Source organism: Balaenoptera acutorostrata, chromosome 4, assembly GCF_949987535.1.
Source record: "Balaenoptera acutorostrata chromosome 4, mBalAcu1.1, whole genome shotgun sequence".
Classification (NCBI taxonomy): domain Eukaryota; kingdom Metazoa; phylum Chordata; class Mammalia; order Artiodactyla; family Balaenopteridae; genus Balaenoptera; species Balaenoptera acutorostrata.
Genome location: NC_080067.1, coordinates 67,516,689 through 67,542,612, shown reverse-complemented (window position 1 = coordinate 67,542,612; position 25,924 = coordinate 67,516,689). Strand labels below are relative to the sequence as shown.

Genomic DNA, 25,924 nt, shown 5'->3' with positions numbered 1-25,924 from the left:
CAGTTTTACCAGCACCACTTATTGAAGAGTCTGTCTTTTCTCCATTGTACATTCTTACCTCCTTTATCAAAGATAAGGTGACCATATGTGCATGGGTTTATCTCTGGGCTTTCTATCCTGTTCCATTGATCTATATTTCTGTTTTTGTGCCAGTACCATACTGTTTTGATTACTGTAGCTTTGTAGTATAGTCTGAAGTCAGGGAGTCTGATTCCTCCAGCTCTGTTTTTCTTCCTCAAGATTGCTTTGGCTATTCAGGATCTTTTGTGTTTCCACACAAATTGTGAAATTTTTTGTTCTAGTTCTGTGAAAAATGCCATTGGTAGTTTGATAGGGATTGCATTGAATCTGTAGATTGCTTTGGGTAGTATAGTCATTTTCACACCGTTGATTCTTCCAATCCGAGAAGATGGTATATCTCTCCATCTGTTTGTATCGTCTTTAATTTCTTTCATCAGTGTCTTATAGTTTTCTGCATACAGGTCTTTTGTCTCCTTAGGTAGGTTTATTCCTAGGTATTTTATTCTTTTTGTTGTAGTGGTAAATGGGATTGTTTCCTTAATTTCTCTTTCAGATTTTTCGTCGTTAGTGTATAGGAATGCAAAAGATTTCTGTGCATTAATTTTGTATCCTGCTATTTTACCATTCATTGATTAGCTCTAGTAGTTTTCTGGTAGCATCTTTAGGATTCTCTATATATAGTATCATGTCATCTGCAAACAGTGACAGTTTTACTTATTTTCCGATTTGGATTCCTTTTATTTCTTTTTCTTCTCTGACTGCTGTGGCTAAAACTTCCAAAAGTATGTTGAATAATAGTGGTGAGAGTGGGCAATCTTGTCTTGTTCCTGATCTTAGAGGAAATGGTTTCAGTTTTTCACCATTGAGAACAATGTTGGCTGTGGGTTTGTTATATATGGCCTTTATTATGTTGAGGTAGGTTCCCTCTATGCCTACTTTCCGGAGATTTTTTTTTATCATAAATGGGTGTTGAATTTTGTCAAATGCTTTTTCTGCATCTATTGAGATTATCATATGGTTTTTATCCTTCAGTTTGTTAATATGGTGTATCACATTGACTGATTTGCGTATATTGAAGAATCCTTGCATTCCTGGGATAAACCCCACTTGATCATGGTGTATGATCCTTTTAATGTGCTGTTGGATTCTGTTTGCTAGTATTTTGTTGAGGATTTTTGCATCTATGTTCATCGGTGATATTGGCCTGTAGTTTTCTTTTTTTGTGACATCTTTGTCTGGTTTTGGTATCAGGGTGATGGTGGCCTCGTAGAATGAGTTTGGGAGTGTTCCTCCCTCTGCTATATTTTGGAAGAGTTTGAGAAGGATAGTGTTAGCTCTTCTCTAAATGTTTGATGGAATTCACCTGTGAAGCCATCTGGTGTTGGGTTTTTGTTTGCTGGAAGATTTTTTTTAATCTCTTTAAAAAAATATTTATTTTTTTAAAAAAATATTTATTTGGTTGTGCTGGGTCTTAGTTGAGTCAGGTAGTCTCCTTAGTTGCGGCTTCCAGGCTTCTTAGTTGTGGCATGCAAACTCCTAGTTGTGGCATGCATGTGGGATCCAGCTCCCTGACCAGGGAATGAACCCGGGCCCCCTGCAATGGGAGGGCAGAGACCTAACCACTGAACCACCAGGGAAGTCCCTGTTGGAAGATTTTAAATCACAGTTTCAGTTTCAGTGCTTGTGATTGGTCTGTTCATATTTTCTATTTCTTCCTTGTTCAGTCTTGGAAGGGTGTGCTATTCTAAGAATTTGTGCATTTCTTCCAGGTTGTCCATTTTATTGGCATATAGTTGCTTGTAGTAGTCTCTCATGATCCTCTGTATTTCTGCAGTGTCAGTTGTTACTTCTCCTCTTTCATTTCTAATTCTGTTAATTTGGGTCTTCTCCCTTTTTTTCTTGATGAGTCTGGCTAATGGTTTATCAATTTTGTTTATCTTCTCAAGGAACCAGCTTTTAGTTTTATTGATCTTTGCTATTGTTTCCTTCATTTCTTTTTCATTTATTTATGACCTGATCTTTATGATTTTTTTCCTTCTGCTAACTTTGGGTTTGGTTTTTTTTTGTTGTTGTTGTTCTTCTTTCTCTAACTGCTTTAGGTGTAAGGTTAGGTTGTTTATTTGAGATTTTTCTTGTTTCTTGTGGTAGGATTGTATTGCTATAAAGTTCCCTCTTAGAACTGCTTTTGCTGCATCCCATACATTTTGGGTCGTCATGTTTTCATTGTCATTTGTTTCTAGGTATTTTTTGACTTCTCTTTGATTTCTTCAGTGATCTCTTGGTTATTTAGTAGTGTATTGTTTAGCCTCCACGTGTTTGCATTTTTTACCGTTTTTTCCCTGTAATTGATATCTAGTCTCATAGCGTTGTGGTTGGAAAAGATACTTGATACGACTTTAATTTTCTTAAATTTTCCGAGTCTTGATTTGTGACCCAAGATATGATCTATCCTGGAGAATGTTCCATGAGCATTTGAGAAGAAAGTGTATTCTGTTGTTTTGGGATGGACTGTCCTATGAATATCAATTAAGTCCATCTTGTTTAATGTGTCATTTAACACTTGTGTTTCCTTATTGATTTTCATTTTGGATGATCTGTCCATTGGTGAAAGTGGGGTGTTAAAGTCCCCTACTATGATTGTGTTACCATCGATTTCCCCTTTTATGGCTGTTAGTGTTTGCCTTATATTTTGAGGTGCTCCTATGTTGGGTGCATAAATATTTACAACTGTTATACCTTCTTCTTGGATTGATCCCTTGATCATTATGTAGTGTCCTTCTTTGTCTCTTGTAATAGTCTTTATTTTAAAGTCTTTTTTTTTTAGGAAAAATGTTTTCTTTTTAATAATAAGAATGTTCTTATTATTATACTTCACTTTTTTATTTTATTTATTTTTGTGTGTGTGTTAGTTTCTGCTTTATAACAAAGTGAATCAGCTATACATATACATATATCCCCATATCTCTTCCCTCTTGCATCTCCTGCCTTCCCACCCTCCCTATCCCACCCCTCTAAGTGGTCACAAATCACCGAGCTGATCTTCCTGTGCTATGCAGCTGCTTCCCACTAGCTATCAGTTTTACATTTGGTAGTGTATATATGTACATGCCACTCTCTCACTTTGTCCCAGCTTACCCTTCCCCCTCCGCATGTCCTCAAATCCATTCTCTAGTAGGTCTGTGTCTTTATTCCCTTCCTGCCCCTAGGTTCTTCATGACCATTTTTTTTTTTTAGATTCCATATTTTGTCTGATATGAGAATTGCTACTCCAACTTCCTTTTGATTTCCATTTGCATGGAATATCTTTTTCCATCCCCTCACTTTCAGTCTGTATGTGTCCCTAGATCTGAAGTGGGTCTCTTGTAAACAGCATATGTACGGGTCTTGTTTTTGTATCCATTCAGCCAATCTGTGTCTTTTGGTTGGAGCATTTAATCCATTTACATTTAAGGTAATTATCGATATGTATGTTCCTATTACCATTTTAAAAATTATTTTGGGTTTGTTTTTGTAGGTCTTTCCTTCTCTTGTGTTTCCTGCCTAGAGAAGTTCCTTTAGCATTTGTTGTAAAGCTGGTTTGGTGGTGCTGAATTCTTTTTAACTTTCGCTTGTCTGTAAAGGTTTTAATTTCTCTGTCAAATCTGAATGAGATCCTTGCTGGGTAGAGTAATCTTGGTTGTAGATTTTTCCCTTTCATCACTTTAAATATGTCCTGCCATTCCCTTCTGGCGTGCAGAGTTTCTGCTGAAAGATCAGCTGTTAACCTTATGGGGATTCCCTTGTATGTTATTTGTTGTTTTTCCCTTGCTGCTTTTAATATCTTTTCTTTGTATTTAATTTTTGATAGTTTGATTAATATGTGTCTTGGCGTGTTTCTCCTTCGATTTATCCTGTATGGGATTCTCTGTGTTTCCTGGACTTGATTGACTATTTCCTTTCCCATATTAGGGAAGTTTTCAACTATAATCTCTTCAAATATTTTCTCAGTCCCTTTTTTTTCTCTTCTTCTTCTGGGACCTCTATAATTTGAATGTTGGTGCCTTTAATGTTGTCCCAGAGGTCTCTGAGACTGTCCTCAATTCTTTTCATTTTTTTTTCCTTTATTCTGCTCTGTGACGGTTATTTCCAGCATTTTATCCTCCAGGTCACTTATCCGTTCTTCTGCCTCAGTTATTCTGCTATTGATTCCTTCTAGAGAATTTTAAATTTCATTTATTGTGTTGCTCATCATTGTTTGTTTGCTCTTTAGTTCTTCTAGGTCCTTGTTAAACATTTCTTGTACTTTCTCCATTCTATTTCCAATATTTTGGGTAATCTTTACTATCATTATCCGGAATGCTTTTTCAGGTAAATGGCCTATTTCCTCTTCATTTGTTTGGTCTGGTGGGTTTTTACCTTGCTCCTTCATCTGCTGCATATTTCTCTGTCTTCTCATTTTGTTTAACTACAGTGTTTGGGGTCTCCTTTTTGCAGGCTGCAGGTTTGTAGTTCCCGTTGTTTTTGTTGTCTGCCCCCAGTGGGTGAGGTTGGTTCAGTGGCTTGTGTAGGCTTCCTGGTGGAGGGGACTGGTGCCTGTGTTCTGGTGGTTGGGACTGGATCTTGTCTTTCTAGTGGGCAGGGCCACGTCTGGTGGTGTGTTTTGGGGTGTCTGTGAACTTAATATGATTTTAGGCAGCCTCTCTGCTAATGGGTGGGGTTGTGTTCCTGTCTTGCTAGTTGTTTGGCATGGGGTGTCCAGCACTGGAGCTTGCTGGCTGTTGGGTGGAGCTGGGTCTTAGTGTTGAGACGGAGATCTCTGGGAGAGCTCTCGCTGTTTGATAATATGTGGGGCCGGGAGGTCTCTGGTGGTACAATGTCCTGGACTCGGCTCTCCCACTTTGGAGGCTCAGGCTTGACACCAGGCTGGAGCACCAAGACCCTGTCAGCCACACAGCTCAGAAGAAAAGGAAGAAAAAAAAAGGAAGAAAAAAATCAAATCAAATCAAATTAAAAAAATAATAATAGGGCTTCCCTGGTGGCGCAGTGGTTAAGAATCCGCCTGCCAATGCAGGGGATGCGGGTTCGAGCCCTGGTCCAGGAAGATCCCACATGCCATGGAGCAACTAAGCCCAGGCGCCACAACTCCTGAGCCTGCACTCTGGAGCCCGCAAGCCACAACTACTGAAGCCTGCACGCCTAGAGCCTGTGCTCCACAGCAAGAGAAGCCACCGCAATGAGAAGCCCACGCACTGCAACGAAGAGTAGCCCCCGCTCACCACAACTAGAGAAAGCCCACACACAGCAACAAAGACCCAGAGCAGCCAAAAATAAATTTATATTAAAAAATAATAATAATAATAATAAAATTTTTAAAAAAGAGAGCAACCAGACCAATAAACAAATTCACCAATGATAACAAGCACTAAAAACTAAACTAAGATAAACATACAAATCAGAAACAAATCAGTCACAGACAGCAAACCGCAAGTCTACAGTTGCTCCTCTACTGCCTCAATTTGGGGAACATTCGTTGTCTATTCAGGTGTTCCACAGATGCAGGGTTCATCAGGTTGATTGTTGGGATTTAATCCGTTGCTCCTGAGGCTGCTGGGAGAAATTTCCCTTTCTCTTCTTTGTTCGAACAGCTCGTGGGGTTCAGCTTTGGTTTTGGCCCTGCCTCTTTGTGTAGGTCGCCCTCAGGCATCTGTTTCCTGCCCAGACAGGAGGAGGTTAAAGCAGCGGATGATTAGGTCTCTCTTGCTCTCTCAGGCCAGGGAGAGGGAGGGGTACAGTAGTCATAATTGGAATGCGGGGTGAACCTGCAGCGGCAGAGGCCGGCATGAAGTTGCAATAGCCTGCGGCGCACCATGTGTTCTCCCAGGGAAGTTGTCCCTGGATCTTGGGACCCTGGCAGTGGCAGGCTGCACAGGCTCTCAGGGGTGGGGTGTGAGTAGTGACCTGTGCTTGCACACAGGCTTCTTGGTGGCAGCGGCAGCAGCCTTAGCGTTTCTTGCCTGTCTCTGGGGTGCAAGCTGGTGGCCACGGCTTGCGTCTGTCTCTGGAGCTCGCTTAGGTGGTGCTCTGCCTTCTGTGGGCACACGGGGAAGGAATCCCCTCTCCTCGCATACCCCGAAACAATGGTCTCTTGCCTCTTAGGCAGGTCCAGACTTTTTCCCTGACTCCCTCCCGGCTAGCTGTGGTGCACTGGCCCCCTCAAGCTGTGTTCACACAGCCAGCCCCAGTCCTCTCCCTGGGGTCTGACCTCCGAAGCCCAAGCCTCAGCTCCCAGCCCCCACCCACCCCAGCGGGTGAGCAGACAAGCCTCTCAGGCTAGTGAGTGCTGGTCGGCACCGATCCTCTGTGTGGGAATCTCTCCGCTTTGCCCTCTGCACCCCTGTTGCTGCAGTCTCCTCCATGGCTCTGAAGCTTCCCCCCCCACCCCCCGTCTGCCAGTGAAGGGGCCTCCTAGTGAGTGGAAACTTTTCCTCCTTCGCAGCTCCCTCCCAGATGTGAGGTGCCGTCCCTATTCTTTTGTCTCTGTTTTTTCTTTTTTCTTTTGCCTTACACAGGTACTTGGGGAGTTTCTTGCCTTCTGGGAAGTCTGAGGTCTTCTGCCAGCGTTCAGTAGGTGTTCTGTAGGAGTTGTTCCACATGTAGATGTGTTTCTGGTGTATCTGTGGGGAGGAAGGTGATTTCCACATCTTACTCCTCCGCCATCTTGAAGGTCCCCCCTATTGATCATCTTATATAAAAATACCTAAAATGATGAATTAGGGACCATTTTCAAGTAAAACAATAACAATGATAGTACTTAAAATAACCAGGGTTGCAGGTTTTCCAATGCTTATGGCTTCTTAACAAGCCATATAAGAATCACATAGTTTTTCAGCATGGACATTGGGTCTCTTTCTACCTTCAGAATTCTTTACGTGTACAGGGTACTTTTCACAATGGCCAGTCCTTCATCTCAGACAAATTAGTAAGCACCTGGAATGCTTGTTTAGGAGGCATACTAGCTTAGGCTAGCTCTCGCTTAGAGTTAATGCCAGAACAGAGTTCCTTGTTACAAATGTGGTTTGGACATCCCTCCTGGGTATGCCTGCCTCCTCCTTCTCTTCTCCACTAGGCTCTCAGATAGGGGAAGTTAGCTATATTTAGACAGAGCTGCAGTAGCTGGATTATCATTTTCTGAGCCCATTAGGAATAGTTGTCCCCAACATTCTCTGGAATATCCTGGGGAGTCTCTAAGACTCCCATTTTAGCTCCAGATGCATGTCTCTCCTAAGCCAAGCTGTGGGCTTTCATGGTGACTCAGAACTAGGAGATGGTTCGGAAACTCTTAGCTGATTCAGGGGTCGTTGTGGGAGGGCCAGGGACTTCCTCCACTCTCAGCTTTCTCTGGGTATCATTGGAGCCTCCATCTTGGGTTCATATATCTTGAGGATTCTTGGGCACTCAGTCATAACACCTAAAAAACAGCAGCTCTGAATTTGGGCTTTAGCTGCCTGCTTAGGCAAATATGGGGCCAGTTAGGACTCCTGTGAACCTGGGATTGCCTAGAGCAGAGTTTCTCAACCTCAGTACTGTTGGCATTTGGCGCTGGATAGTCCTTTGTTTGGAGGACTGTCCTGTGCCCTGTAAGATATTTAGCAGCATCTCTGGCCCACTGGATGCCAGTTCCATTCCCCACCCCAGTCGTAACCTTAATAACATCTGCAGACATTGCCAAAGATCCATTTGGGGGTAAAATATCCCACAGCCTGAGCACTGGCAACTTGGGTTCCTAGAGATTTAACTTTTCTTTTTCTTTTTTTTTAGTTCCCTGACCAGGGATCAAACCTGGGCTCTGGCAGTGAAAGCACCGAATCCTAAACACTGGACTGCAAGGGAATTCCCAACAATTTTTCAAAAAAGAATCCCAAATGATTATAGGATGGTCACTGTGTCCTCTCCTCTCATTCCTTGTCCTGACTGGCTGGGCAATTTCTGGCCTATCTTCATGGAACTCCCAGCATGTACAGTGAGCCGACACTTGCACATCCTTTTTAGGCTTCTTAGTATTGGTGTCTGGTGTCTCCGTGGCTGTACTCTGGGGAATCAGGAATAGGCAGGTTGGGCACCAGATTCCCTATGGCTTTGGATATCAAGGCCAGAGGCACAGACACTGGATTTAGGAGCCCAGGTGAGAAACAGTGTCCGAGGCTCAGAGGCTCCAGCACCCAGGCCAGTCAGCAGGGTCTGTGTGAGTAGCCTTGAGAGCCTGCTCTCCTCTGAGATGAGGGCAGGTGTCACCTTCATCCTGATTCTTAAGCCCTATGCAAACACTAAATGGTAAAGAATCTCTCTGGAGACTGTATAGTACCATCAAAGCCCCCGGGCTTCACACCTGGTCACCTCCTTAATGGTCTCACTCCTAGTCTGGCTTTTTCTAACTTATCCTCCAGTGTGTAGGCTGTGTAATTTGAAAAGCAGAGCTGACCATGTCCTTCTTACACTTGAAACCTTTCCCTGGCTCCCATTGTCTATAGCAGTTATGTTAAGATTGCTGAATCTGAGAATTTGTATTTTCAACAAGTTTTGCAGGTGCTGCTGCAGCTACTCATCCTGGGACCACACTTAGAGAACCACTGGCTTATAGGATGAAATCTCACTCCTTAGCATGATGTAAAGTACTCTCTGACTTAAGTCCCACCTATCTCTCCATCATTTTGCTTTGGATTTTATTTTATTTTTTAATATTTATTTATTTATTTGGTTGCGCCGGGTCTTAGTTGCAGCGTTTGGGATCTTTAGTTGCGACATGCGGGATCTTTTTTAGTTACAGCATGCGGGATCTAGTTCCCTGACCAGGGATCCAATCTGGGCCCCCTGCATTGGGAGCACGGAGTCTTAAGCACTGGACCACCAGGGAAGTCCCACTTTTGATTTTACGTTATAAAAGAGTTGTTCTTATCTTTAATATGCATCAGGATTACCTAATGTGCCTTACCCTCACCACTCTGGCCCTAAATCTGAATCTTAGCCCCAAATCAGAATTGCAGGCAACAGTGCTCAGGAATTTACATTTTAAACTAGATCCACAGCTGATTCTAATGCACGTGGATCTTGGACTACACAGGGAGAAACACTACATGCTAAGTAGCACCTCAACATTCAATATGTGATTTTATTTCTCCACATTCCCTCGACCTAAAATACACATTCTACCATTGATCTCTTGTCCCACTAATAAATTCTTAAAGATTCAGCTCAACTCAAGCATCTAGTCCTCTGTGAAGCCTTCCTCAATCTCTCTTTCTCTCCTTCTCTCTTTCTGTCTCTTATACAAACACACACACACACACGCACACTTGCATATGTGCTCCTGAATGCTGTTGTGACCCTTAAACTGGAAACATCTCTTTACATGTGTGTCTCTCCTCCTGCTCTGTAATTTCAGGGAGAGATGGAAACATTTTTTTTTTTTGGTCCCCCAGTGTGTGGCATATAGCAGTAAGTAGGCAATAAGTGCTTTTCAATAGAAGTGTAGTTGATTTACAATATTACAATATTAGTTTCAGGTGTACAACATAGTAATGAAATATTTTGATAGATTATACTCCATTTAAAACACTATAAAATATTGGCTATATTTCCTGTGCTGTACAATACATCCTTGTTGCTTATTTTATACATAAGAGTTTATACCTATTAATCCCCTATCCCTATCTTACCCCTCCCCACTTCCCTCTCCCCACTGGTAACCACTAGTTTGTTCTCTATATCTGTGAGTCTGTTTCTATCTTGTTACATTCATTTGTTTGTTTTTTTAGATTTCACATGTAAATGATAACATACAATATTTGTCTTTGTCTGACTTATTTCACTAAATATAATACCCTCTAGGTCCATCCATGTTGTTGCAAATGGCAGAATTTCATTCTTTTTTGTGGCTGAGTAGTATTCCATTACATATATCTTATATATAGTATTATATAGTATATAGTATTATAGTCGTATTCCATCATATCTCTATATCTATATCTTTATATCTATCTCCCATCTTCTTTATCCATTCCTCTGCTGATAGACACTTAGGTTGCTTCCATGTCTTGGCTATTGTAAGTGATGCTGCAGTGAACATTGGGTTCATGAATCATTTCAAATTAATGTTTTCATTTTCTTCTGATATATACCCAGGAGTGGAATTTCTGGATCATATGGTAGTTGTATTCTTAATTTTGAGGAATCTCCATACTGTTTTCCATAGTGGCTGCACCAATTGACATTCCCACCAACAGTGTACTAGGATTCCCTTTTCTCTACATCCTCACCAACATCTGTTATTTGTAGACGTTTTGATGATAGCCATTCTGACAGTGGGAGGTGATATTTCATTGTGGTTTTGATCTGCATTTCTCTGATGATTAGCGATAAGGGTTTAATATGCAAAATATATAAGCAACACATACAACTCAATATCAAAAAAAACCAGACAACCTGATTAAAAAATGGACGGGAGACCTGAATAGACATTGTTCCAGAGAAGATATACAGATGCCCAACAGGCATGAAAAGATGCTCAATAAATTTTAGTTAAATATCTGGCCTGTCAGTTTACCTTGGATGGGGAGAGAGACGCAGGCACCTTTGGCAGATGTAAGAAAGGTGATTGGTATCCTCATGGGAGTCCTGAGGCCATGTCAGAGAAGTTACCTGCTGTTCCCATGGTGTGGCTGAGGTGTGGGCCTCCACCTTGGGTGCAGTTTGGTGGAGCTGGGGTTTGGCAGAGGCACAGCAGCCTCCAGAGGGCTGGAGCCAGGGCCCGGACTTTTATTTCTGACTGTCCCCTCTAAGTTTCCAGTGAAGACTATGCTCAGAATGGCCTAACTGGAGCTACCATTTATTTATTTATTTTTTGTTTATTGCTTTTATTCATCATTTTTTTTAACATCTTTATTGGAGTATAATTACTTTACAATGTTGTGTTAGTTTCTGCTGTGTAAACAAAGTGAATCAGCTATATGTATACATATATCCCCATATCCCCTCCCTCTTGAGCCTCCCTCCCACCCTCCCTATCCCACCCCTCTAGGTGGTCACAAAGCACCGAGCTTATCTCCCTGTGCTGTGCAGCTGCTTCCCACTAGCTATCCATTTTACATTTGGTAGTGTATATATGTCAATGCTACTCTCTCACTTCATCCCAGCTTCCCCTCACCCCCACCGTGACCTCAAATCCGTTCTCTATGTCTGCGTCTTTATTCCTGCCCTGCCACTGGGTTCATCAGTACTGCTTTTTTAGATTCCATATATATGCATTAGCATACGGTATTTGTTTTTCTCTTTCTGACTTACTTCTTCACTCTGTATGACAGACTCTAGGTCCATCCACCTCACTACAAAAAACTCAATTTCGTTCCTTTTTTTTAAAAATAAATTTATTTATTTATTTTTAGCTGTGTTGGGTCTTCGCTTCTGTGCGAGGGCCCTCTCCAGTTGTGGCGAGCGGGGGCCACTCTTCATCGTGGTGCACGGGCCTCTCACTATCGCGGCCTCTCTTGTTGCGGAGCACAGGCTCCAGTTGCGCAGGCTCAGTAATTGTGGCCCACGGGCCCACCTGCTCCGCAGCATGTGGGATCCTCCCAGACCAGGGCTCGAACCCGTGTCCCCTGCATTGGCAGGCAGACTCTCAACCACTGCGCCACCAGGGAAGCCCTCATTCCTTTTTATGACTAATATTCCATTGTATATATGTGCCACACCTTCTTTATCCATTCATCTGTTGATGGACATTTAGGTTGCTTACATGTCCTGGCTATTGTAAATAGTGCTGCAGTGAACATTGTGGTACATGTCTCTTTGTGAATTATGGTTTTCTCAGGGCATATGGCCAGCAGTGGGATTGCTGGGTCATATGGTAGTTCTATTTTTAGTTTTTTAAGGAACCACCGTACTGTTCTCCATAGTGGCTGTATCAATTTACATTCCCACCAACAGTGCAAGAGGGTTCCCTTTTCTCCACACCCTCTCCAGCATTTGTTGTTTGTAGATTTTCTGATGATACCCATTCCAACTGGTGTGAGGTGATACCTCATTGTAGTTTTGATTTGCATTTCTCTAATAATTAGTGATGTTGAGCAGCTTTTCATGTGCCTCTTGGCCATGTGTATGTCTTCTTTGGAGAAATGTCTATTTAGGTCTTCTGCCCATTTTTGATTGGGTTGTTTGTTTGTTTTTTTTTTTTAAAGAAAGTAGATTTTAATTTTATTTATTTATTTATTTATTTATTTATGGCTGTGTTGGATCTTCGTTTCTGTGCGAGGGCTTTCTCTAGTTGTGGCAAGCGGGGGCCACTCTTCATCGCGGTGCGCGGGCCTCTCACTATCGTGGCTTCTCTTGTTGCGGAGCACAGGCTCCAGACGCGCAGGCTCAGTAATTGTGGCTCACGGGCCCATTTGCTCCGCAGCATGTGGGATCTTCCCAGACCAGGGCTCGAACCCGTGTCCCCTGCATTGGCAGGCAGATTCTCAACCACTGCGCCACCAGGGAAGCCCACTGTTTTTTTAATATTGAGCTGCATGAGCTGTTTATATATTTTGGAGATTAATCCTTTGTCAGTTGATTCGTTTGCAAATATTTTCTCCCATTCTGAGGGTTGTCTTTTCATCTTGTTTGTAGTTTCCTTTGCTGTGCAAAAGCTTTGAAGTTTCATTAGGTCCCATTTGTTTATTTTTGTTTTTATTTCCATTACTCTAGGAGGTGGGTCAAAAAGATCTTGCTGTGATTTATGTCAAAAAGTGTTCTTCCGGGGCTTTCCTGGTGGCGCAGCGGTTGAGAATCTGCCTGCTAATGCAGGGGACACGGGTTCGAGCCCTGGTCTAGGAAGATCCCACATGCCACGGAGCAACTGGGCCCGTGAGCCACAATTACTGAGCCTGCGCGTCTGGAGCCTGTGCTCCGCAACAAGAGAGGCCACGATAGTGAGAGGCCCGCGCACCGCGATGAAGAGAGGCCTCCGCTTGCCGCAACTAGAGAAAGCCCTTGCACAGAAACGAAGACCCAACACAGCAAAAATAAATAAAATTAAGAAGCGTTGTAAGAAAGGTTTAATTAAAAAAAAAAAAAAGTGTTCTTCCTGTGTTTTCCTGTAAGAGTTTTATAGAGTCTGGCCTTACATTTAGGTCTTTAATCCATTTTCAGTTTATTTTTGTGTATGGTGTTAGGGAGTGTTCTAACTTCATTGTTTTACATGTAGCTGTCCAGTTTTCCCAGCACCACTTATTGAAGAGGCTGTCTTTTCTCCATTGTATATTCTTGCCTCCTTTGTCAAAGATAAGGTGACCTTATGTGCATGGGTTTATCTCTGGCCTTTCTATCCTGTTCCATTGATCTACATTTTTTTTTGTGCCAGTACCATACTGTTTTGATTACTGTAGCTTTGTAGTATAGTCTGAAGTCAGGGAGCCTGATTCCTCCAGCTCCGTTTTTCTTCCTCAAGATTGCTTTGGCTATTTGGGGTCTTTTGTGTTTCCATACAAATTGTAAAATTCTTGTTCTAGTTCTGTGAAAAATGTCATTGGTAATTTGATGGGGATTGCATTGAACCTGTAGATTGCTTTGCTATCATTTATTGAGTTTGTGCCATGTGCTCTATACTGTGTTATGTACTTTACATACAGTGTTCATATCCTCACAACTGCTTTGAGAGGTCAGCACTATTACTCCCAATTTTACAGATTAGAAAACTGAGGTATAGACAGGTAAAACAAAATCTAAATCTTGCTCAGTGCCCATCCAGGTGGATATTGGTAGAATCTAGATTCAAACCCAGGTCAGTCTAGTTCCATTGTTCTTTCCTTGCTCTTTTCATTACTCTATAGCTGGGGAGTCTTGTGGACTAGATTATTAGGCCCCTAGGTTTCCACAAATGAAATCCCTGGGCCTAGACAACATTTGGCTCCAAAGGTAAACAGTAGGGACAGGAGCTGTAGTTTTGCAAGTCAGATACCAGCACCTTTCACCTTAGCTTATTCCAAAGGGGATCACACTACATGGCCCTCTGGTGGCCCCATTCGTCTGGGATCCTGAGGGATCGGATTTGGGAATATAGCTGTAACCTGACAAGGGCAGAATTAGCTGGTAGAGGGAGGAGGGTAAGTGAAGGCCGTTCTTTTGCAGCCCTGATGGATGGCAATCACATACAGAGGCCATTGGCCAGGGCTAAGGATCCAGGAGCATGGAGGCAGCCAAAACATCCAAACTGCAGGGTGAGTCACTAGCTGAGTCAGGTTGGCTATGGTGCCTGGAACAGAAAGAGGGAGGGTCCTGGGACTCCTCAGAGGCACCTGGGAAAAGAGACCAAGACAAGCACTCAGCTGTGGCTGCCACTTTAACAGGCTTGAATTCTCTTGAAGTGTGACAGCCCCATACTTATCACTTCACTTTTCTCCACTTCATTTTTCCCATCTAAAAAATGAGAGGGTTGTGTTAGGAAGTCTATAATTCTTTATGTCTAGTGCCTCCCACCTAGATGTCGATTTTGCCCTCTAGGTGTCAGTCTGCATGATGAAAAGATGCTCTCTAGAGTATCACATTGGGCTTTCTAGTTTCTATAAGGCTATAAATGGTTTTTAAAATCCATGTTTTAAAAATAATTTAATCTGGGACTTCCCTGGTGGCACAGTGGTTAAGAACCTGCCTACCAATGCAGGGGACACAGGTTTGAGCCCTGGTCCGGGAAGATTTCACATGCTGTGGAGAACTAAGCCTGTGCGCCACAACTACTGAGCCTGCGCTCTAGAGCCCGCGAACCACAACTACTGAGCCCGTGTGCCACAACTACTGAAGCCCGCACGCCCAGAGTCCGTGCTCCGAAACAAGAGAAGCCACTGCAATGAGAAGCCTGCGCACCGCAACAAAGAGTAGCCCCCGCTCGCCGCAACTAGAGAAAGCCTGCGTGCAGCAACGAAGACCCAATGCAGCCAAAAATAAATAAATAAGTTAATTAATTAAAAAAAAAACAATTTAATCTGTGTTATTGGCTCCATTTCACAATTGAAGACATTTAAACTTGTAAGGTTAAGCCACTTGTACAAGTAATGGAACCAAATTAGGGCTGCCAGATCCCAAAGTCTCTATACTATGCTATTTTTTTCCCTGCTATATAGAAGAACCAGTGCCAATCGATGACTAAATAAGACAGTTTATCAAAGGGAGAATCATAAATTGGAGAGGAGGAAAAGGATAAGCTTGTAATGAATTCCGTGACTTCATATCCTAGAATGGGTCTTCAGGAAGAGGAGAGAGAGGCAAAGACAATAATGAGATAATACACTTTAATCCTGGGTTAATATGGAACCAAAAAAATATGTAGAGAATGTGGAGAAGTACTGCTTATAATGGTTTAGAGAAAAAGAAAGTGAACAAAAATGTGTGCAAGGACCAAAGGGTAACAGTGCAGATGAGTGGGCGGCGAGGAGCTGTTGGCAGAGACAGGCCATCAAATGCAAGATGGCCCAGGCTGGACCAGCTGCCTATCTGCAAATTTTCCTAAAGAGGTCATAAATTACCTTGCAAAGCACTTTCAAAGCTTTGCCACCTTACAAGAGGAAAGTCATTAGCACAAAGTGTGCTTATCATATGATTCTGTTATAGATGGAATAGAAAGACAGCTACCACATTTGTTACTTTTCTGGGAGCTCTCTGATTTCAAAGGTTCTGTATGATTATCCAGTGTGTGTAAAGATCACATGTTCAGATTTTGATTTTGGAAAAAATAAAATCACTATAATTATATCATGCCTTCTTTTACTGAAAGGAGATTTAGTGTCTTAATCCATATGTCAAAAAAGATAAAGTGCATAATTACTATTCAAATAAAACATAAAGCTATGTAATGGAAAAAATGTGAAGAAAATAAGTAGAGAAATATGTACCATGAAGATCGGTGGAAAGAACAAAATGATGCAAATGGACCTCACATAATTTTAGAACCTCTTGAAATCTGGGTAAGTGAGCTACTCAGCAAAGTCAAGGATGAGTCTCCAGGTGAGGTGACTGTCTCAGGATAGGGCATAGGAGTGGAACAGCCAAAAGTATCTGGCAATAGATATCAGCAGCAAGAAGCTAAATCCATAGAGAATACAAAGGAAAGAGGGATTGCCCAGATCAGATTTGGGGAAATATATACTCCAGAAAGCAGTGGAGGAAGTACAGGTAGTGGATTTGGGTGTTATGACTTATGATGAAGGTGGGAGGGAGGGGTGAGGAGTAGAAAAGACTGAGGGAGGGAGTAAAAGGAAATTGAAAAGAAAGTTTGTCTTAGGGACCCTGATCAGAGACTTGCTCTTCCTGTTTTAATTCTCCTATAGTGTTAGCCGATGAAGACTTGAAGTGGGGGCTTCCCTGGTGGTTCAGTGGCCGACTCCGTGCTCCCAATGCAGGGGGCCCGGGTTCAATCCCTGGTCAGGGAACTAGATCCCACATGCCGCAACTGAAGAGTCCACATGCCTCAACTAAAGATCTGCATGCCTCAACTAAAATCCTGCATGCCGCAATGAAGATCCCGCATGCCATAATGAAAACCCGGTGCAGCCAAATAAATTAAAAAAAAAAAAAAAAGACTTGAAGTGGATTGATATCTCAATACGGGACTCCTGGAGAACCTGTCTGGTTTCATCCTCATTCTGGAGGGTCGTGTGGCAGAGGCTGAGTCCCGTGTCTTGAGCCAGCTTCCTCGGTTCAAATTGCAGCTCTGTCACCTGACTAGCTGTGGAAACTTGGGAGACAGCTCAGTGGCCATCACTGCACTTCTCTGTGCTTCATTTTCTCATTTATTTCATTTCATGTATTTGAATATATAAAATGGGGATAATAATACAAAACCACAGTTTTAAAACCTAAAGGGCTTTGAAAACCAAATTATTTTTCATAAATTATTTGGTGGCAAAGCCTGACCTGAACAGTTGTGAGTCTGTCCGTAGTTTCATTTTTGCTACCAAGTGTGAATATTCATAGATTTCACTGCAGAAATATTAATTGTGTTTGATTACAGGGTGCGACTTGGGGTGTTAGTAACATATAGTACATGCATGATTGTTACCTTTTTAAAATCTGAAAAATTCCACATTTGGCTACAAGGTATGTGTGGATCTATAGTTCCTGCTTCATAGGGTTACCATAAAGATTAAATGTGCTTATTCATATAAAGCACTTAGAAAAGTGCCTGTCACATATTAATAACTTAATAAATGTTGGTTATTATTATACCTATACTCTGTCCTTTCTAAAGACTTTGTAGAAAGCTGTGAGTTGAAGAACTGCCAAAATAATAACAGATATCCAAAATTATAACAGACATGCTCATTTATTTAGGTGAATGTCAGGGCTCCTGATTTAAGCTTAGCTAGATCTTCGACATGCCTGGAGGGCTGGTGATGGTGAAGGGAGTGTTTGACAAGGTTCTAGAAACCGAAGAGCCAAAGACCTTCCTGAAATTAAAAAAAAAAAAAAAAAAAAAAGCGGAGAAAAAGGAGAATTAAGGGGCACAAGTTTAATTGGAAGACCAGGAGCCTGAGTGAAAGGAGCCATTCAGAGTATAGCAGTGTATTTCTGCCTCAGTATGCCCAGATTCCCATGGACTTCTGCCTGAGTCCCAGCAGAAGGGGACTGCAAGGAAAGAGCAAGTTACAGTTGGTCATGGTGACTCAGCATCCAGTGGGAACATCTGCACTGTGGGTTCAGCCTTCTAGTGGCCTGGGCTCTGAGAGGGCAGAAGCTCCTGCAGCGAACATTGGGATGGGAACTCAGGCCCACACCACCAGCAGCAGCACTTCTAGTGGACATTGGCAGCCTTGCCACCCTTCGGTGACCTTGCCACCAGTGACCAGAGGAAGCCAAAGGAGTTTGAGGAAGAGCAGTGGAGAGGAGGAACCAAGGAAATATACTTTAGTGAACAATATTGTGACTTTCTTTTTACTCCTAGCCTGTTATAACCTGGGAAATTTAGGCTTCAGATAGACAGTAGTAGAATAAACTAAAGAAAGGAAAAGAAATGGTTGCTAAAAATGAAAGATTGTGTTCAAGTTGTAATTAAGGTGCTCTCAAATTTGTGCTTTTCTGAACCTGGTGTCCAGCAAATCATGCCACAGCTCTGGTGTACAGTGATACAGTGGGGTCTCCACTTCCCTCAAGAAACTATTGGAAATAATGGGCCAAGAGACAAAGACTTTCAAAATGACAAGGCAAGTGCCAGGAAGGGGAATTTTCCAGTTCATATGGGGGCATTTGTGTTACTCCCAAGTAAAGCAGATGCCATTTTCAAACGTGCTCTCCTTGGCCCAGTGTTCTTTTCTTAGCATGATTAGGGACGGATCAACTCTAATTGCAACACAGACAGCAGAATTCGGGATTATGTTAACACTCTAAGTGTTTAATGATGAATGAGTCATATGTCAGGCTGTGACAAAACGCTTCACTCTTTAAACAAGAGATGCCTCGTTCTGGCACATTATTAATTTCTGAAGCTTGAATCTGGGATAACTGGATTTAGGAGGTTAATCCTTATTTCATTATAATTCCTTGTAATAGATTTTGGCCTCTTCTCTCCCCTCTCCCCACTTTCACATGTTGTCTAATAGACTTAAAAAACAAACACACAAACAAGAAAATCCTTCTTACTTTGGTAATGAGAAGTGTCTGCAAGAAGACCCTCAACCTCAAGGGTTTTGAAACTATAATATACTGCAGAGAAGAGCCAGTGCTTTCCGCAAAGGGGTTTATTGGAGGAGATTCGATCAAGGAAGTATTCCAAGAACCTGAATCCTGAGGAGCCAGGCAGGCAGGACTCGTGGGAGGGCTGAGGGGAGCTGATGGCGTGCAGGAGCAAGGACCTGACTCAGGAGAGCTTAGGAGACCATTCAGGTCTGGTCTGAAACTGAACAGAAGGTCTGGGTTGAAAACAAGGTGGTTGCCAGGGCTGTAAGGTGGGATTTGGACAGGGATGAGAGCCTGGCTGGTTCCTGGAGGCAAGAGAAGCTCTTGCCTGGAGCTTGCAGGTGGGCATCTGCCTAGGTGTCCCAGAGGATGATGACCGTGACGACGGAGCGGGCCGGGAAGAGCAGGCGGAGGCGGAAGAGCAGGGTGTCCGTCATGTGGCTGAGCTGCAGCCACAGGCTGACCGAGTGCTGCTTCTGAGCCTCGTCTTCCTGCTGGGCCCTCGCTGACCCAGGGCACCCATTTAGCTCTGCGTCTCCGGGACCTGGCACCTTCCCCACCAACTCCACGGGCTCCTTCACACCTACGCAGAGACAGAGACTCCGCTGTGGGCTGCCAAGGTCAGCTGGGAGGTTGTGGGGGCAGGAAGGAGGCGGGAGCAGAGAAGGGGAGGTGATGGGAGAGGACGCGTGGGCAGTGCTGATTTCCCTCCCCAGGCAGGTGGGCAGGGCTGAGGCCCAGGCCCGTGTTTCCCTTCTGGGGCGCAGCGGGGCAGCGTTTCCTTGGGCTGGTGCAGTGTAGAAGCAGGGAACGGAGCCAGCGGGGCCTGGGTGGGGGCTGGGTGGTGGCCAGGTGCAGCAGGTCGGTGATGAAGATGGTCTCCAGCAGGCGGAGCACCATCAGTGACAGACACAGGGCAAAGTAGACACCTGGAGGGAAGTTGGGCCTGCCTGAGGGCCAGAGGCACCAGCCAGGGACTTCTTGTTTCCTCTGTTCCCGGAGGGCCCATTTGCAGGATCTCTTTTTACTCTGACCTGGTTTCATTGGTCCCTCTCCCCACTCCACCCCCCACCTTGCTTTTCTTCTCCTGATGGAGGGAGGGGCCATACTGATGGGGGGGGGGTGCCACTGGCAGGGAGTAAGTCATTCAACGTCATGAGCAGGAAGACGTTGTAGCCCAGCATGAGTGTCATCTTGAATGGGGCATAGCTCTCGCTTTCTGCCAGCAGGTAGAAGCTGAGGACGTCGATGGCTATCAGAAAGCTACTGGGCACCAGGAGGCTTATGACTCTGGGCACCAGAGGCTGCGCCTGTGCCTGATGGTCACCTGGTGGGGAGGAGAGAGGGACGCAACTGAGGAGAAGCCTGGGAGGCTGCCAAGCCAGTTAAAAGCAAGAGTTGAGATTTGCTCCTTACTTTCTAGTAAGGAAATATTACCTCAAGTCCCTTTCTCTGTCTTGCCTCTCCAGCAAAGCCATCTTAATCACCACACTGCCTTTCCATGGTTTGAGTCTACCATGCTGCTTACCATTGAAATGTATCTCATTCCTTCTTGGCCCAAAGTTCAACTTTCTCCACCTAAATTTTTATTACTACCAATGTGCTCTTAGCAGAATCAAGGGACCAGATTCTTAGGTATTGTGTGCATTGTATTTCTGCTTGCTTTCCTCATCAAGGTCTAATCTCTAGTGACTTTGTTGGTGGACATTTAAAACCAGGGGGAGGGAAAACAAGACAGAGCAGACATTTTGGGGTCACCAGGATTTGGAATCATAATATCCCTAAGACAGTGTTTCATAACTTTCCCACCACCTCTTTTAAAAAATAAATATAAAAATTCCTGCCCTCCAAAAAGTTCTGATAGCCCTGGCAGGGGGCGGAGGTTCATGCTCACTATAAATCACTGCCATGGGAGCTTTGTTTCTTCCTCGGGGAGGAGCCATTCAATCAATATTTACTGAGGGCCAGGTACTGTTTTAGGTACTGGAGATTTATCAGTGAGAAAAGTGATAACAATTTCTGTCCTTGTGGAGCTTATTTTCTCGTGGGAGAGCTTACATTCTGGTGGAGGACATAAGCTATGCATCTAAGGAGAAGATCTCATCCAGGGCCCCTGAGCTCACATAGAAGATGATTTGGTCATACTCATTGGTGCCCACAGTCATCTTCATCATTCTTTGATGGATACCCTGAAGTACCCATTCCCCCTTGCTCCAAACGACGTTCTGTGATGTTTTCAAAATCTACTGCACGTCCTGCTCCATGCCCAACACCATGTTCTGCACTGCAAAGGAGATCCAGGCAACTCAGCTTCCCCCAGCGCTCCCAACCCCTTTGCCCACACTGTTGGATTCCTTACCACTTAGCTTTCACACCCCTTTCGGTGAGATTCCCTCACTGTTCCCAGCTTTCTGTCCTCTTCTTCCCAAACCCTTTCTCTAGCTCTCAACATGTGAGCCTCACTCACCTGTGTAGATGAAAGAGCTGGAGGTGAGGGTGCAGTTCTGTTCATCAAAGGGGAAGTAGAAGATGTCCAGGTTGCAGATGCTGGTCACCTGCATTGGTTTACTGTATTCGATGTGATCATCACTGCTGACATAAGCCATGAGACCTGGAGGGGTCTGATCCATATCCATGCTGTGTGTGAGAAGGACAGGGAGGTGAGTGCTGTGGGTTCCCCATCAGACTTGGCCTTCTTCCTCTCTCAGGTCACCCATTCCTGTGCTCCAGCCCCACTCATCTGACCTCCCCCTTCCACCTATTGCCATGTTTTGGGGGTTTCAGACGCTGCTCCTTTCTAAGGTGAGTCTTTGCGTGGCCCCTATTGGTTACTCATGCTCTTCCCTGGAGATATGGTCTCCTTCTTGCTTTTTTCAGCCCCCGATACTCACAACTCCTCGATGAAGATATCTGGAAGCCACAGGTTCTCAGCTGCCACGCTCAGCTTCCTGATGCCCCAACATTCCACTGGGTTCCACCTAAGGAATGGATTGTACCACATCTAGAGGAAACCGTGGTGTGGGACAAACAGGGGGCGGGAACTGGTCTTAGTCTTCCTCTGTCTCTTGCACTTTACATCCCTTTTTTTACTCATTTCTTGACTCTCCCACCCTCTCTGGTGACAGCTGTCACAATGTCATTGACAAAGTTTTATTTGCTTCCACTTCTCCCTCAGTGGTCTCAAGGGAGACCTTGAGCTTGGCTTTGGATTCCCTGGGTTGGAGCCACTTAAGTATTGGCTTCCATGACCTTGGTTTATGCCACTTGCTCCCTGAGCCCCATCTCTGCCCTCCTTAAACTGGCAGAATAATCAGGAAGTTTTATGTTTTCATTATTGGCTGGTTCTGTATGAATTTGTCTAATTTGTGGGTATTCTTAGCTTTATCCATTTTAATCTGTGAAGTTGGACCCTGGAGTGCAAAAAGAGAGGTACCATAACAAAGGGGAAACTGAGTCTATCTTACCACATTTAGCCACAGGAATGATGTCATCAGTTGAAGATGTGCATCCTGGAAAAACAATTTTCATCCAGGATCATTAATTTTATGAAGTCAGGTCCAGTGCCACCACCCACCTCTTACTCATTTCCAAGGCTGTTCTGTGTGGCAATTATGATATTTTTCATAAGCCACTAAAAATGGTAGGTCATATAATCCAGGGTACATGAGAAATGTAAGTGAAAGCACCAGTATGAGAGTCCATTGGGATCATGTTTCTTGTGGCGTATTCCCAAAAGAGGGAGAGCTTTTACCTGCAGTGATGTCACTGTAGCATTCCCTGTCATTCCTCCCTACCCCATAGACTGAGCTTTTAATTTTACAAAATCCAGTCAGGGAACCCACTGCTCACCACTAGACCATTACAGAGTTGGGTCAGGACTTACTACTTCCAGGTTGGCAGACAGGGTGAAGGAGATGTGGACATGAGTGGGGATGCTGAAGTTGGTGACTGGACGGAAGGCCTTCCTGTCAAACACTGCTTGGAAGGCAGCAGGATCCACCCCATGCTGGTCGAATCCTGAGCAAGTGATGATGAAATTGTCTCCTCTTCCTGTAGAGAGCAGAGACTGTGAAAGGAGTGCCAGCACTGGGGTCTGGGAAGTGTTTCTGCACAGAGAGACAACAGGGGTCATGGGAGAAATGTCTGGACTCCTCCTTCCTGGACCAGGGAGCTTGGGCTAGGCTGGTATGCAAATGGTGGAAGTTGATGAGGTGAGCTGAGTCAGGGCTCCATCCTCAATTCCACTGTCTCTCTCTCTATGCAAAACTTGTCTAAATGCGTATGCAAACTCAGTCCTGACCACCACTATTTAGTGTCCTGTTGTGTTCTTAACAATCTCACCACAAACCTTTGTCCTTGAGCCATTTGGGTGAATGTCAGTGACAGATTTTGCAATCACAGTTCTCCTCCTCACTATATGAACAGGGCATAGATGGTCATGAATTAATGATGAGGGAAATAATCAGGTAGGTAGTGAGCAATCTGTGGGACCTTAAGGAAAGAACTCCTTAAAGAAGGAACTCAGTTTTCAGTTTAATGGTATATATCGTGTCCTTGCTTTGTGCTGTAATTGTTCTCTTCTAAAACTCAGGACTCATCACCACTGAGACTATCTTAAAAAGAGTTCCTCGATACCCATCTTATACCCAAACCTTTTCTTGTCATACTTTGTGGGGCAGAAACAGAGAATGTATGTGGTAACATCTTCTGGTCGAGTCTGTTTTTATCTGTCTCTGATGTTGTCCTATCCCTCATTGCTTATTCTCAATAATGAACAAGAAATTACTCTAGACTGGGAAAATTGTACTGAAAAAGTTTCCCTCTTTCACAACAGATCTTCTCTTCTACCTCCTTCCCCTTGGCATCTTTCTTTTCATTTGCTTAAGGGAACTGAGAAAGAATTTTCTTCTTCTCAATGTCAGTCGATACCCAGAAACCGTGGGGTAGATTATATGCCTGGAAAGAGAATGACATGGGGAAAGGGAAGAGGCCCATAGATGTATGGGGAGTGGAGAAATAGATTAACAGAGGCGTCAACTAACTGTTTAGGACCCTAGAAAGAGCTACAAAGCTGTCAGTGTCATGAGTTTCCATTTTTACCAAAATGAACACCCAGTCATTGTCTAGAAATAAAAATTAGCCTGGTTTCTCTGTTTCCCAGAAGTTATATGGATGCTGTGCTCTTGCTCTTGTCCCATCTTACCTTGAAGCAGCAGGTGGAGAATGAGGCAGAGGAGGAATCCTTCCCCATGGAGCCAACCTCTTTCCATCTTCCTCTCCTTGGCTCTTCTCTGGGGACTTAGTGATGACATTGACCTTAAAAGACCATAGGCCACACCTCAAGCCTTAGCTTTGAATAATTCAGGTGTCAGGTAGCGTTAGCCATCTCTCTAACGAGCACCCCCAGTGACAACAGAATATCATGGAGGACTACCCCACCCCATGCCCTAACTAGACCTGAACTTGGTCTCCAAAAGTATCTGACAAATCAGTTTGGAGAGGAGGAAGAAAAAATATTTGGTCACTGGAGCAGTGCTAATGGCTTCCTCATACTTTAGAGTCACTCTGGCATATAATGCACCATAGGAAAGGCACAAAATGACTCTATTGCCTTCAAGTGGCACACGTACTTATTTTAACCCTGCTGCCATCTTTCAAAAAAATTGCAGAGGGGGGGGTCTCCTTTTATATAATCAACTTCAGACTCTGAGGTTTTAAATATGACTTCTGTACTGGCAAGTCTTAACTTTTTATTTTTTGCGTGTGTCAAAAGCAATTTGGACCCAGGTATACTGGAGGAGGGGGTGGGGTGGAGGGGAGATCACAGAGTTTTCGGTAGAAGTTGCTTTATGAGGTCATGACCAATCAGCCTGCAAATTCATGTTGTTTTTGGCCCTGCTAGTGTTTTAAGGAAATTAGTTAGTTGTCAACATTTTAAAAATTGGGAGATTTCATGTAAAAACTGTTTCTGGCTTTGTTTGAAAAATAAGATCAAGCAGTACTGGGCTCACATTTCTGCTTGACAACAATGCTTTCTGCCAAAGCTAAGAAGTGGTTAAGCCCTTTGGATGCAGAATATTTGTCTCTAGATCATCACAGTTTCTGTCACCAACTATTGTCTTATTCCTGACCAGCTCCCCTAATTTATGTTACCTGCTTGGCCTTGGTTGGTGTTTAAGTTTGCCTTTGAGTATTAAGATTAATTTTCTTGTTCGATTCTTAAAGGACCTTAAGAAGTAATTTCAAAATACCGTGGCATGCCTAGGTGATCACGGGTCTTGTCAGATTTAGAACGTGCAAATATTTGGTTCCTGGTGGAAACCAGACATATGGGAAAGTGGGCCAGAGTCATCAGTTGTTTAACCTGTTTTATTCTAGAATGATTTCTGTTGGGGAAGGCCCCAGGAAGTGTCATCAGTGGCTAGGAAAGCCAAGGGAGAGGTTGCTTCAGTGAAGAAGCTTTTCAGACTAGTTGGTATGAGACAGTAAGAAAGGTCTAAGGCCAAATCCTGTTTCTATTAGAATCATGTCACCCTCTCTCTGCCTCAGTTTCCTCCTCTCTAAGATTGAGATGATAAGACCTGTCATGCAGGGGTTTTATGTGGTTGGAGGTAATATTTGTACGTTGCCTGTCCCATCCTAAGCAGCTAATGAATTGGAGCAGCAATAATATTAAAAATGGCAGTAAGAGTAGTTGTTATTGTTATCCTCACTCTCTCAAGGTCGTGCAGGTTGCTTCAGCCTGAATGGAATCTTCTGGACTTAGAATGTCTGAGTAGACTGAATTAACCCCAGTTCCCATGAGCAGAAAAGTGTTTTCTCTCAGCTTCACTCAGCTGCATACTGACAAGGACCCTCCCTCCACTCTCCTTAGCACCACTCTTCATCTTTTGAGAATTCTTTCCCCTTCCGGAAGTTTATTTATTTATTTTTTCTTTTAAAAAAGATTCCTTTGGATCAGCATTTCTCAAAGCATTTTCTGCAGAACCCTAGTTCTACAGGATGTTCAATGCTTTTCTGAAAAACTTTTTTTCATTGTTCAAGTTCAAATAAGTCTGAGAAATGCTGAATTAAACAAGGAGAAACAGGGCTTCCTTGGTGGCGCAGTGGTTAAGAATCTGCCTGCCAATGCAGGGGACATGGATTTGAGCCCTGGTCCGGGAAGATCCCACATGCCGCGGAGCAACTAAGCCTGTGCGCCACAACTACTGAGCCTGTGCTCTACAGC

General features: G+C 43.7%; 2 protein-coding genes across 2 annotated transcripts in view; one reads left to right on the top strand and one right to left on the bottom strand.

Moving 5' to 3' along the window:
• The window catches only part of ABCC5 (ATP binding cassette subfamily C member 5), a 197,558-nt gene that overhangs the window by 77,563 nt on the left and 94,071 nt on the right, over positions 1 to 25,924 (top strand). The gene's annotated exons all lie outside the window — the stretch shown is intronic.
• LOC103010942 (5-hydroxytryptamine receptor 3C-like) lies at positions 19,050 to 23,966 on the bottom strand. Its single transcript, XM_057546150.1, is given in 10 exon segments — positions 19,050 to 19,271; positions 19,384 to 19,624; positions 19,807 to 19,991; positions 19,994 to 20,023; positions 20,820 to 20,980; positions 21,164 to 21,333; positions 21,588 to 21,697; positions 22,161 to 22,205; positions 22,580 to 22,746; positions 23,900 to 23,966. Coding segments are annotated over 10 exon segments (1,398 nt in total).